Raw genomic sequence first — 14,884 nt, 5'->3', positions numbered from 1 at the left:
GAGAGTTTTAAAAAAACTAGGTCCAAATTTGACTAAAGTTGCAGTTAGATGATTTTTCTGAATATTCGTTAAACTGGAAGGGCTTTTTTGTAAATTTTCATTCTACTTTTTCCTCTTCGCCACCTACAGTATTCATTCCTGCGTTGGATGCCCGCAAGCTAATAAAAGTAAATCACAGCCAATGGTAATGGGCCACGTGTCTTCTATCTTGTTTGATTTATTGCCAAGAGATTGGAATAAGGCTATGATAAGAGTGTACAAACGCTTAAAGGCAATAGTACAACCAAGTGGAGCTTCTTCGTCACCCCAACCTAGAGATGGCAATTTGGGATCGGTTTACCTAATCGCTGACTTATTTCGGATTATAAAAGCATGTTTTATGCTCGGTCAAAAACTCGTTGGATATCCATTGAGTAATTACCCATCGGGGTATCAAGCATACACGCATGTTTTGGGTATACGCATTAACAGTATTTTAAAAATATCAGTAAGTGACGAAGTGAGTGACAAAGTCGGTAATTAATACATTGATTTTGATTTTTTTAGTTTTATAATAATCAACTAACTTTATAATTATTGTTGAAAACTAGACGGGTGAATACGTTTCCAAAATGTTGGATTGATTAAAGGTGTGCTAATTGACTTTGTTAGTTAAACTATTTTCACAACTTATTGATCATGTATGCAATAAATAAATAGTTTAAAGAGATAGATGTGGCACAACCAGTTCACGAAGGTTTAAGGGAATGTTAACTAATCTACTATAGCCATCTCCCTAATCCTTCGATCGAGAGTTTATTTCACAAGTTGTTTCCACTAAACGATAGGAATCACCATTACATGTCTCCCTAAGCAAAGTTGGTAATCACCTTTTTTAATGTACTATATAAAGATATTGTGTATTCAGATGTCATTAAATATTCACTATGTTAAGACAGCAAAACCTCACAACATTATTTCAAGATGATGTTACTAACCCAAATCCACAGTACAATACTAGAATAAGACAACGTTTCCTCTCAAATCATCAACAAAATGATGAACAAATTACATAACAAATCACTAGAAGAAACTACAATGATGTTCCCTCAATATTACAATGTACGAAATAAATTAGAAAACTTATTCTATTAAGAAAACGACACAAATTGGAATTTGAATCGGTTAGTTGTACAATGGCAGCACTAATTCAAGAAATAAATTATTAAACGATGAAAAAGAAAGTTTTAAAATAAACAGCATATCTTATTTAAAAAGTAAATAATATATTTTAAAATAATTTAACATTATCACATCACGTCACATAAACCAATCAGATTTGTGTACTCTAAAGTTCAATACCATGTCTTTTAACCTTATATATAAATTTGTTGTTAATGTGTCATGAATTTTTTATCAAGATGTAACAATTGCACTAATAACAAACTTTAGGATTTAAATGAACTAGCTTTGTATAGGTTTTTTATGTACTAATGCAGAGTTCTTTCTATTAGGCGAACTTAGAATCAGGAAAGCATCGGGGTCCATAGCTCAGTGGTAGAGCATTTGACTGCATATCAAGAGGTCACCGGTTCGAACCCCGTTTGGCCCTTTTGTTTATATGTTTTATAAACAATTTTGTCGCCACCATAGCTTAATCACTTGAATGATTGAACGAATTACAAGCTAGCCCCAAAAAATTAACTTTTACATTTTCAGCAAATTATTTCTCTTTTTCATTTTTCACAATTGGTTTGGGTTATGTTCTTCCTTGGGATCATATAACTTTATATTGCCTTATTCTTAAAACTATGTCCATGTGAAAAGTCATGTACCTAGCTTCACTTGTTGAGCTAGAAGTAAAATGTCTACAATTTGTATTACTAATCAGACCCGGTTGTTATGCTTTATTGATTTTAAGCTGAGATGCATGAGAAGATTGATATATCGTTAGAAGATGTAATTAGTGAAAGTACATGTGTTGTTTGTCATACTCCTTTTACTTGATGTGGGTTAAAATATTTGGGAGAACTTGTTTTGTCGTTCAACCTACAACTAAGTTGTCAATGTGGTTGTAGATTTTCATGCCCCATAAGCTCCTTATTAAAATGTCATATATTTATATGTTACGTTAAGGGGTGGATGGGCACCCCACTTGCAAGTTTAGCGTGTAGCCGGAATACACCACCCCAAGTAAGCCTAGCCACCCGACTAGGGGAAGCAAGTTAGTTGTGCAACGGTACAAACCTAGCCGTCGAGCTTTTTATTAAAAAAAACTTTTAATTTAAAAAAAAATATCCTAAAACTTTTTCAAGGCATAATGACTTAATAAAAATGATATTTCATAAGTATTGTTATTTTAAGGTTGATTTTGATATCTCAATTTCAATTTCACGACATATTTATTTTGCAGCCTTCTTCAACCTTGATCATGATGTATTTCTTGGATGCTTGTTCCTAAGATGAAAAACACATGATGTATAATTGATAACCATTGTGGCTTAAGATAATTCAATTAGGTAGTGTTTGGTATGATGAAATAAAAGATGTAATGAAATGAATCATTTCAAGAGAATGAATTAAAGCATGTTTGGTTGTCATGTGTTAATGAAATAGGTTATTTCTTAAGGAATAAAACTCTTTCCATCTATAAAATTTTCATTCTTTTAACGAATAGTGTTTTTTTTTTCATTCCTTCAAAGAATAGAATGAACCAATAATAATAATAATCTCTATTATTTTTATTATATCAATATTATATTATAATTATTTATTTATATTATAGTTATTGTATATTATCAATATTATTATAATAATATATTAATATATATATTAATTTACAACTTCTTTAACCAAAAGTGTGCTTTAGAGGTTGTATTTGTTGCTTTAAAGGTTGTAACAACTGCTTAAAAAGTCGTATGTCCAGCATTGTGTATTGTACCTATTCGTTCGGCTTACACGTATCTCTTACTTTACACGTATCTCTACCACCACTACAAAAAAATTGACCTAAGGCAACCTTTATTTCACAAAAAAAAAAACTGCATTAGGTGAAGTTGCATTAAATCTGGTGCAACCTTTTTCTTAGATAACGCAACTGTTTTCTTCAAATGCAACACTTACACAACTGTTTTCTTCAACCTTTTTCTTAGATAACGCAACTGTTTTCTTCAAATGCAACACTTTTTAAGTGTTGCATTTGAAGAAAACAGTTGTGTAAGTGTTGCATTTGAAGAAAACAGTTGTGTTATCTAAGAAAAAGGTTGCACCAGATCTAATGCAACTTTTTTTTTTATGAAATAAAAGTACCAATTTTTTGTAGTGCACCATTTGATTCAAAAAGTTGTCTTGATATACCAATGCTCTCTCTCTCTCTCTCTCTCTCTCCTAGACTTCACAGGCACCGAAACCCCTGCCACTATCGTCATCGTAGGTACCACGGTGTTGAACAACCGCCTTCGTTACCACCATCAATATTAGTGTCGGTTCCACCCTCTTCAACAGCCGCCGCCGTAACCACCATTGCCATCGTGTTCACCGTCTTCAACCACCATCTGGAAACCCTAAGTGGTGTGATGAAGGTGGGGTCTGGTGGTTGGTTGTGTGTAGGCGGTGTTTCTACTGTTGTCGGGTGGGCGAGTTGGCTATCCTACTGTTGCCGGGTTTCTATTGGAAACTCTAGGTGACGGTGGTTGGTAGCGGCGGTGTTCCCTTATGTTTTCTTATCAATGTGTTGTTCCATCTAAACCTAAGTGGCAGCGGTGGCCGTGGAAACCCTAATTGCAGAAACCCTAGAACTGATGTGGTTGTTTTCTATCTGATTTTCTGAACTGATGCGATTAGCCCTAATGCCCTGATCTTGAGTTTTTTTTTAAAGGTGAGAAAGGAAAAGAAAACTAAAGGCAGTTAAAAAATGTATGTTTTTAGATGGAAAGAAAATGAGCGGTAGGAGTTAGGAAGGATTAAATTAATGTATTTTCTCAATAAGTTATCCTGGATAACTATTTTTTAACATCGTTATCATTTTCTTTCCTCTAATTTCCTTTCAACTCAACTAATTAAATAAAATTCCTTCCCTTTCTTATCCTTCCTCTCCTTTCATTTTCTTTCCTTACTTAAAAAACTCAAGAATAAGGCATAAATGTGGAATGCTTAATGCACGATGCCTTATAACTATAAGTTACTGTCTGTGATGTTTGTTTGGTATTTTATGAGGCTGATCGTTGTGTTTTGTGCTTGGCTCTGTTGTTTCTTCCAGTTATCTATTTTCCATTTGTGGCCTCAATGTGGTAACCACCGAAGCGATGACAGTAACGTGAGCTTCGGCACATATAGCTATTTTTTTCCTTTTTATGTGTGTTTGTCCTTTCTTTAAACATCTTGGTTTGGAGGTATGCACACGTTTAGCACCTGTTGGGTTTTGGGCGATGATGACTGACTCTTGGTGCGGTTACAATGGTGCTTGGAAGCAAGCAACTACAATTGTATGATCTGAGAGGTTGTTGACTTTTGTGACCACTATCTTAACATCATCAAAGTCAGTGACGTGCTTAAACCTTGGCATCTCTAGAGGAAAGAGTGGACTAGAAGAAGCCAAGGTTGAGCTTCTAACTACATATGCCTAAATTAAGCTGATTCGATTAATGATTTTTATCATGAAGTTCAATTCTTTCATGCTTAATTAATATCAGGAAAAAGGAAAGGCCAATATGCATGGTTTTCAAGTTTTGGTTTAGACTTGCTTACTGTAAATTATGTATATCCAATAATAAATGAGGAGGAATTTTTTTATGGAGTTTATGAGAAAATTCCAATCATTTTGGAATTTGAATCTCTTAAATTACAGTGAATTATTTTGGAATTTGGATCTCTTAAATTACAGTGATGGTGTTTGTGTGGCTTTTTTTACATGTTAGAGGGGAGGGGGCACTCATGGGTAGTACTCATGCACCGACCATTCATACACAGTTATTTCATTTATACCTTTAAATACCCACAAACCATAAAATAACCGGAAACACATACCCACAAGTACCCTAAAACTTTTTTTGTTTAAATTTAAAAATAAATAAACAATTAAATGTAATTAAAATTAAAATTTCATTGAAAATTAATGAGTATTTAATTTTTTAAAAACCTCCAATGGGTTTGCCATGTGGTAAACCTTTGCCACAAATTGTAATTTGACAAACTACCCATATAGTTAGGGGTGGGTTTGCCATGTGGTAAACAACTCATAAACCTTACCCATACTAATGCCCCTTCCCCTCTTATGGTTTCATATGGTGTTGAACATACTTTTCTGCACTGTTTTTATTTCTATGTTTGACTTAAGTTTAGCTAATGATTAATATGTGCAGGTTTGACAAGGTGCCCACGGTTATGTGGCTTTACAAGCTTTAAGTATTACGGACATGTATAGCGTGTATGTATTTGATAAATTAATTACAAATGAGTTGGTATTTTTACTAATTTAGCAAATCCGTATCACAAGCTTCTAACAATGCATGAAATAACTTAACGGTCGTGCCACATTATTTGTTTTGCAAAGTTTAGACCATTTTAGAGCTTGTATACAAGTTTTAGTTGAGAAAGTTATTACTAGCTTCTTTTAAGGTAAATAATATTGGTACACATTGGTGAGAGCTACAAGTCCCTATCTCTTTGTGTTTTCGAGTTCTTTTTTTTCCTCCCAACTTTACACTAGTCACTACCCGTCGCAACGCGGCGGGTGTAAATACTAGTTATTATTAGTTTGCATGTTATAATATAACTATTATTATATTACAATTACTATTATATTTAAATTTTGAGAAGTTAACATTTCACAATGTACATGTGTGATTCAACGTTTTTACGAGTATGCTTATTTGGTTAAATAATCTCGTTGTAAAGCGTGGGTCTTAAAAACTAGTTATTATGAATAATAATATTATTAATTATTATTATTCAACCTTTTTACGAGTATGTTTATTAGTATTATTTACTAATAATAATAATTATTATCATTGGGGAATAATAATAATAATAATAATAATAATAATAATAAAGTGAAGAATAATTTCATTCATATATGGTAACCAAACATGACAATGGAGGAGTAATAATTCATTTCATTCATTTGCTCATTTCATTACCACGTTCATTACATTCATTCATTCATTCATTCCATTACCTCATACCAAACAGACCCTAAATGTGTATCGACATATATGTTGTATATAATAATATATTCATCCTTAATAACTAAATAACAGTTGTATTCCCGATTTTACTTAACGAGAGAAAGGAAAGGAAAAGAAAGTTTATTTTCCCTTTCATCTCCTTTCTCTTTTTTTATCATTGCTTTTCAATTCTTTCCATTTTAGAAAAAAAGTTTTCCACCCACTTTTCTTCTTTATTTCACCCTTTTTCCTTTTATTTATTTCCATTAATGAAACTTGAGAACACACCATTTTAATCTTTCTTTTCCTTTCTCTCCTAAAAAAACTATAACACACCAATTCTTTACTTTCCATTCAATTCTTTTCCTTTCTCTTCAATATTGATCATTATTAGAGAAGAAAGGATTAATTAAACTTATAAGCATTGTTATCCCAACACACCGCTCAAGCCCCTAAAAGCTATTGTGCAAGGCCCCGTCGCCAGTGTCCTACATTTCGACGTTGGATTTACTCATTAACATAGTTCTAAACATCATAGTTAATAAAAACATTCGCGGAATATTAAAACATTACACGTTAATCCATAAACTTATCTTAACAATCATTTTGTCTTTCAAAATCTAAAACATAAATTAATAAACGTCTTGAGTCTTCGGATGCCAGACTCTTATTCTTCTGCCATGTGTCCTCATCAAGCGAGCTGCCTCATTCTACTCACCTGCATGCATACTAAAAGTCAGCTACGCTGAGTGAGTTCTAGTTAATCAGGTAACATTCAATACGTTCATTACTTCATACTATCGTACATACTTTATATCCTCTTACTTCGTACATTGTATATATTCTTACCTTCATACTTTATTCTAAATTCCACTTAACGTTATTCTATTCTGCCTCGAATATTATTAGGGTACGGTTCCTTTTTCTGCCTTGAGTATTATTAGGGCTCAGTCCCTTTTCTGCCTCGAGATTATAAAGGGCTCGGTCCCTTTTCTACCTTGAGTATTATTAGGGCTCAGTCCCTTTTCTTCTGTACCTGGCTACCTCTTACATTCATTCATAACATACATACATATCATTCATACATTATACATAACAATCATAATTATAGGTATAACTTGACAGTGCGTGCAATATCCTAAGATCGTTCACGTACCGACAAGCAACCATTTGTACTTTTCACAAAATCACTTATGGCATACACTTATCACTTAGGATAAATGTATTGACAATTCAATCGAGTATGCGCACAGCCCCGAAAACATAAACAAGGAATGGGGCTAGAACTCACCTGAATGCGGTTACGTTCACCGTTAATAGTTATTCCCTTCTTGAGCTGTGTACGGCTAACTGTATAATATTTACATGTATCAATTAACTATTACTACTCATATCACATTTCTATCTTTATATAACCCACAACGAACGGGGTTCGGGGGCAGCGCCCCTAGCAGCGGGGTCTTGGGGCGGCAGCCCCTAGCAAGGTCCAAGGGGCAGAGCCCCTGGATGGGGTCGAGCTGCCAGGACAGCTTGGAAAAATTTTATTTCTATAAACTGTCGTAACACATTTTCCATTAGGATTTTAGATCATTATTTAATTCGCTAACTTGAAAGTTCAGAGGCTTCTTTGTAATTAATTCAATCTTTTTCTAAGTCCAGGGACTGTTCTTTTCATTATGTTAAACTTCTGATTCGTTACTGGTTCATAACGAATTGGCTTATCTTAGCGAACTGGTTCCTATAACGAATTTGGTCCCTTTAACGAACTGGACTTCTTAACGAATCAGTTCCATAGCGAACCAGTCCATATAACGAATTGGTCCATCTAATTCGTTTTCTCTTTTAACGAACTGGTCATAACGAATCAAAGGTAATTCGTTACTCTTTTCCCCTAACGAATAAGAGACGAACTAGAGCTAGTTTGTCGTGCTCCCTTATGCGAATCAACTAACGAATCACCTTCCAATTCGTTAAGTTCCCATAACAAAGAGATAGGGACTTGAATACTATTATCCCCATTTATCACCAATCTCTTTGCAATGTATCATCAATTAATTATAACATACTCTGCCACTCATCCTATCATTCTCATTAGAACATTAATAAACAAACGAACAACATATATATCTCTTGGGTCATTCTAAAAGCACGTCTTGAATTCATGCTATAATATCATTCAGGTTCCAACAACTAACATACAAAACTAGAAGAGACAACCAAAGGTTAGGTTAATTACATTGAAAGTTTCTCCACCTTGAAGCTCCACTAACTTTCCCAATCTATCTTTAATTTTTATTTATATGAGTAACCTAAAAAAACGACGTTGCTTTTATTCCCCCCGCCATTTTAGACATTAATAGAGGTGTGTTGTTAAAAGTAATGTCGTTTCTTGTCTTTCAAATCACCCTTTTCACATTCAAAGATCATCGAGGATGTGAAGTCCTTGGGTTTCCTATGGATAAAGTGTCGGTCAAAGGAACCGGATATCACCTGGAACGCCTGGAGAAGGTTTGATGTCTTTAATTAAGGAATGTATGTAACGTATGGTTAGTAATTATACATCACTTGATGTTTCATGTATGTAATGTTTAGCCACTGGCTAATTGATGAATAAAATTTCTGTTGGCCGTTCAAAAAAAAATAAACATCCAACACTGCGTGGAGCAATTCAATTTTTTTCCATTTGTGAAGCTGTGTTTATTTGGTGATTCCAACAGCTCTCGTGTCGATGAGAACTCCATTGGGCCCGACAACTTGATCCATTATGATATTACAACCCAAAATATATATTTGAAAGTGACAAAATGTTTTTAAATCTATTATAATTTCATACTCTATATAAAATCATTCGATTCATAAGTAAAGTCACAACTCCGATCTAACCAGTGATGATTCTTACAAAATGTAAGTTGGACATTTACATGACAACTTATAAAAATTCTAATTATTTTCATTTTAATTGGTTTGATAGTTAATTGTTTTTTTTTGGTAAAGCCCATGATATTTAATCTTAATTAAGATATGATGGATGTCAGATATGGAATGATCTCTCGATCGATCGTATAGAGAACAAAATGATAATTGTCATTCTGTTCTTGAGAGCATTCACATCAACATACAAATCCACGTTCTTATTATCGGGTTAAAATGAGTTGACAAATTTAAATATATGGTTCGACGTGGGTTAGTGCCTTAAGGAAAAGTGTCAGGTTCGGGTTAAAACGAGTTTTGGATTGGAACGAGATCGGTGTAGGTTTAGGCTCAGATTAGGTTTCGTGCCGACACGAGTTTTCACGAAGGACTGGTCGATTTCGGTTTTTTGTTTCGCTTTTGTTCGGCTTCAGTTTTGTAGTTTCGTTTTGATCTTTTTTCGGTTTCTATCAACTCGGTTCAGTTTCCGTTTTTTGTTTCGTTTTCGTAGACTTTTCGGTTTCGATTAATTTTCGGGATCTCTTTTTTGGATGAACAAGGACAACGGAGGAAACATTTTTTTTTTTTTACTTTTTTGGTTTTTTATTTATATTTTGAGTTATGATTTTTTTAATTGTTTTTTTAAGTTAATTTTTGATGGTTTTTTTTTATCTTAATAAACCCTTAAAAAATAAATAATAATAATAAAATCATAACTCAAAATAAACAAAAACAAAAAAAGTAAAAAAACTAAAACGTTTCGTCTGTTGTCTTCGTTAAAAAAAACCTCGACCTAATTCCAACCTGGACCCATTCTGACCAAGACGCATTCTGACCCGAACTTGTTGACCCTAACCCGTTATGACCCGAACCCAAACAACCTTTTTTAAACTTACCCATTCCGACTCGTGACTCGTTTGGACACAACCCAACCCATTTGCCACCACTACTTAAAACTATTGGTCTAGTCATATCTAAGTTGAACTGGGTCAAACAAGCCTTGTATATATAAATACTCTTGAACCTCTTCAATCTCTCGTCACAAAAACCAAGGGTTTCGTCTCCACTACTTCATCACAGTTGGATCTCAAATCAGCGTCTTATTATTGCCGATACTGGTATGTTTATGTTTAACCTAATTTAATGTTAATATCATCTCCATGTTAATATTATCTCTTCCAATTCAATTCAAATCGAATTTATTAATTCAATAACCAAAGTAAACCATTAAATGTTATAAATTCTGTAAATTGTAAATTCAAACGAGTATTGAATCGAATTTGAAGCTTTGTAGCGTTTTATGGATCTAAAATACATGGATTACTTGTTTATTAGCTGAATTGGATTCTAGGGTTTGTAAATAATTTGTAATTGAAGTTTTATATGTAGCTTTAATATTATGAAACTGATTTTGCCCAAATTTTGTTGTTGGTTATTTAAAGGAAGTAGTCTAATATGTAATTTAAAGTGACTCGGGTTAACTTGTGTTAGTTAAATGATCGAACGTGAACGTAACTAAGCTAAGACCAATTAAAAGTAAATGTGAATGCCAATGTGTTGAGCCTAAAAGGTTATTTAAACTAGACTAAATTGTAATGGGCCTAAAAGATTTGTATAAGTATGTTAATGAACGTAAAGGAATGAACTTAAACAAACTTAAAGTAACAAACATAAATGAATTTACATGAATGAAAATAAACGAACAAACGTAAACGAATGTTCATGTACATAGATCAGTGAACGAGACATGTGCTAATGTTTGTTGACTTGCTCGGTTGTTTATCAAATACACGAACATAAATTAACTTATCACCAAACCGTTTATTAACGGTTCAATAAACGTAAACGAACAAACGTAAGCGAACGTCACCAACGTAAATGAACAAGTGAGACACGTCACACGTGTTCATGTCCATTTGTTTAACTACATGAACACAAACTTTTGTTGGTGTTATGTTCATTAAATAAATGAACTTCCTACTGAATATATCAATGAACATTCGGTTCGATTACTCGCCTAACATGGTTTCTGTTTAATAGATGGATAAAGGAAAAGCGGCGATGAGAAGCTGAAAATGGGCGGTTGAATTCACCGACGCTTCATCCACACTATCCACACGTGACATCCCCGACCCACCTGGGTTCACGCGGGTCCCACATGATCAAGACGATTCCACCCTAAGTTGTCAGCATAAAGAAGCCGAAGCAAATTGGAAGTCACAAAAAGCATGGGAAGTAGCTCAAGGCCCGTTCAAGAATCTACTTATGATGGGGTTTATGATGTGGATGGCAGGAAGCACAGTTCATTTGTTTAGCATTGGAATAACGATTTCGGCTCTTTGGCAACCCTTAAGTGCCCTTCAAGGGGTCGGGAAGGTTTTTGAGCCGTATAAACATAGTAAGGTGGACTTACTTGCACCTAAGTTGTTTATTGCCCTAAATTTGGGGGGCATGTTTCTTGGTGTGTGGAAGTTAAACTCTTTGGGGCTTTTTCCGACTCATGCGTCTGATTGGGTCTCGTCTTTGCCGCCTGCCCGTGAGGTTGAATATTCGGGTGGAGGTTTTGCTTTGTTTTGAGACAATAGATGCCTTTGTTAGCTTTTGGCTCGTGTTAACGTTTCTGATGGTTTAAGAATCGGTTCGATGTTTTTTTATTTGTAATAATTTAGTATCTTACACAATGTTAAAAAAATATTTTTATATAATGTTTGAAGTTTGATTTTGGGAAAATTATATTAATGTGAGATTAAGAATCCCTTGTGTAGAATTTGCATCATTTTCTGCGGTGCATTCATATTAGTTTGGCTGATGTGTACTTGACTGTTATGACCGGAAGTAATGATGTGTAAGGCAGAGTGTAACACCGTCCCCCGACGATAATTGTGGCGATGGAGAGGGGGACATGTATTTGTCGCGTGTGTGTTGTATGTATGTTAAAAATAATAAAATAATAATAAAAAGGAGGCTCCGAAGGGTACAACACCCCCCACACCCCGAAAATGAAAATTGTTTTCTGCTGACGTGGTGTGCCCTCATTTTGTAGCCCTCCACTACACATAGTCTAACATATTTATATTAGCGATTGAAATTTTAGTTACAGTAGTGGCAAGTAACAACATAGGTATAGGCGTGTTTTGGTTTAACCTAAAAACATTTGTTCTTTTTTTTTTCATCTGAAAAACACTTACAGGCTGCTGAAACTAATCAAATTGTTAAAATCGAAGAAAGTATGCATGTTATAAACATAGAATATTCGAGTTATAGTTTAGGTTTACTGGTTTATGGTTTTTTTACGATTTGTAAACTTGGAACCAGCTGTATAATTTTATTTTATTTTGTTTTGTTTTTTTATTCTGTGTTTTGTATATATGTTGTATTTGTGAACAATTCTTATAATATTTAAATTTTAATACAAATAATGTTTTTGAAACCTTTTTTTTTTTTACAACATTGTTCAAATCGAATCGTCAACCCGAAAAACCATGAAAACCCACCAAATTGGTCAACCCAACCAACCTGGCTTGTTTAACTGTAGTTAGCACTTAGCGGTTTGGTTCAAAATTTTTGTCAAAATTGAAACGCTACACTAGAAGTTGAAACCTTACATTTTTGGAATTGCTAATATTGTAAATGGGTGCTGGTGACTTGAATCAAGCTCGAGTCTGACTAGGATCAAAGTTAATCAAGCTCGATCTTTTTCAATTGTGTGATATTGAAAATTCCGCTAGACCGTTGAGTTGGCCAATGCTAACTTATAGCAGCAGGATGTATCTTCTATCGATTAGCCTCGAGACATCACCTCACTATAAAACATCAACATGAACTTCTCATTTTTTGTGATAAATGTGCCCTCATTGGTACCCTTCCACATTATTTCATATGACAAGGTTATCAACATAATCATCAAAGTCTATAGTGTCTGATTTTGTGATACTTTATACAACCTAATGTCTATGTAGTCCTACCATTTCATGTCATCCAGACATCCACTTATGGACACCCGCTCTACTTCGAAACTAAGATACGTGCCACCAAATATATATTAAGACATACACTTAGAAACTCTACTGATTTCTTAATAAATCCATTTACATCAAATGATGCCCAAACAAAAAAGTTCAATCTCTTACTTAAAAACTTACTATGTCACATAAAAACGAAACAAAAAAAACCTCATTATGCACTAATCTTTTACTCAATAATTTAGTTTGACTATAATATGACAAAACCATTTAAAAAACTTAATTTATCTTGTCTTATCTCTCACATCAGAACTCATGAGTTTAATTTACCTCACATGTTTAAATATAAGATTGTTTATTCCTATGAGGTAAATATAAGATTGTCTACATTATTACTCTGCTAAGATGGTTTCGCAAATATAAAAAGTAAAAAACAGATGGAAAAAAATATATATGTCATAAATATTTTATACGGAGTAAAAGCTTTCATAAAAAAATGATGATAAACCAAAATAAGAATATGGAATTTTCCCGAGATTAAACATTAAGAATCATAATAATTCCACGTCATCGATCCACCACTCTGGGAATCAACGGCTCATATCAGTCTAAACCTCATGACACGGATCCACTACCCACACCATCCAATCTATAAAACATCCCGCCAAAATCGACCAACCGTTCAAAATTCAAAACCCCCAAATTTCAATCTCTTTATAAACCCCACTTAACAATCCCAAATACATCACACAAACCCTAGAAATCAAAACTCATTCAATCAATTTCAAAATGTCTGGGCGTGGTAAGGGCGGTAAGGGGTTGGGCAAAGGTGGAGCAAAGCGACACAGGAAGGTGTTGAGAGATAACATTCAGGGTATCACCAAGCCCGCCATCAGGAGGCTGGCCAGAAGAGGCGGAGTCAAGAGGATCAGTGGTCTGATATACGAGGAGACGCGTGGGGTGTTGAAGATATTCTTGGAGAATGTCATTCGTGACGCGGTGACGTACACGGAGCATGCCAGGAGGAAGACCGTCACGGCCATGGATGTCGTCTATGCCTTGAAGAGGCAAGGCAGGACTCTCTACGGATTTGGAGGTTAATTAGGTTTTGTTTAGATGGTTTGTAATGAATTATGTTATCTTATGACAATTTGGTGAGTAATCAATGAAAGTTAGTTGGTTTATGTTGAATGAAGGTGAATTGTTCACATGTTTAGTTTTTTAATCAGTGTTTAAATTTGTGTTTACTCTGTTGAATGAAGGTGAACTGTTCAATGTATATCTCAAACTTTTACATCAAATCATATAGTGCTCGGATGTTATGGAGTTTTTAGTCAAAATGGGGAAGTGGGAAAAATTATTTAACAAAATGGGTGATTTGAAAAGTTTTTATGAAAATGAGTTTTTTCTACAAACTTGTCTATTTCCCCCCTACTCTTATTAAGCAAAGTTATTTCTTGTAAAATTTTATATTAAAAAACTTATATAAAAAGGAAGAAATAAAAATAATAAAGTTTTTATTATTTTTCACCTCGTCGAAATCATAATTATTCCAATAAATTGATTTTGGAAACTGTTTTTTACATATACGTATAACTATTAAAGCTTATGATATCATATAAGTTTATTTTGAATAAAATTTGTTTGAACAACATTTATACCGAATTGTCGGAAAAAATTAAACACAACAACAAAAACAATAAAAAAAATGTTGGTGCCGGTTTCAAATTATACATATACCAGTACTAATGTTGTTTATTCATAATCGGTTTGGTTTAGACAGTAGGTTATTTTTCGCGTAAACCATTAATAGCATAATGATGAAAATGGTATTTTAAAGAAAAAAATAATACTACCTCCGTCCCAATT

General features: G+C 33.8%; 1 protein-coding gene, 1 non-coding gene and 1 pseudogene across 2 annotated transcripts; all 3 read left to right on the top strand.

Moving 5' to 3' along the window:
* Positions 1–1,519: 1,519 nt before the first annotated feature.
* TRNAC-GCA (transfer RNA cysteine (anticodon GCA)) lies at positions 1,520–1,591 on the top strand. Its single transcript has one exon. It is a non-coding gene; the product is annotated as a tRNA-Cys (tRNA).
* Positions 1,592–11,093: 9,502 nt separating this feature from the next.
* On the top strand, positions 11,094–11,745 carry LOC143610688 (uncharacterized; annotated as a pseudogene).
* Positions 11,746–13,758: 2,013 nt separating this feature from the next.
* Positions 13,759–14,218, top strand: LOC143610697 (histone H4). The gene is made up of 2 exons (XM_077085100.1): positions 13,759–14,138; positions 14,175–14,218. Exon 1 carries the CDS (start codon positions 13,805–13,807, stop codon positions 14,114–14,116), a length of 312 nt encoding a protein of 103 aa, XP_076941215.1. The 5' UTR covers positions 13,759–13,804; the 3' UTR covers positions 14,117–14,138; positions 14,175–14,218.
* The last annotated feature ends 666 nt before the right edge of the window (positions 14,219–14,884 follow it).

The sequence above is a fragment of the Bidens hawaiensis genome, unplaced genomic scaffold, assembly GCF_021521415.1.
Source record: "Bidens hawaiensis isolate Kalapana, Puna unplaced genomic scaffold, B.hawaiensis_p1.1 tig00027557_1, whole genome shotgun sequence".
Lineage (NCBI taxonomy): Eukaryota > Viridiplantae > Streptophyta > Magnoliopsida > Asterales > Asteraceae > Bidens > Bidens hawaiensis.
The sequence above is the reverse complement of the archived record's forward strand: the minus strand, read 5'-3'. Positions and strand labels throughout refer to the sequence as shown.

Excerpts from the sequence above, each read along its gene's own strand:
- LOC143610697 (XM_077085100.1), top strand. The coding sequence starts at position 13,805 with ATGTCTGGGCGTGGTAAGGGCGGTAAGGGGTTGGGCAAAGGTGGAGCA.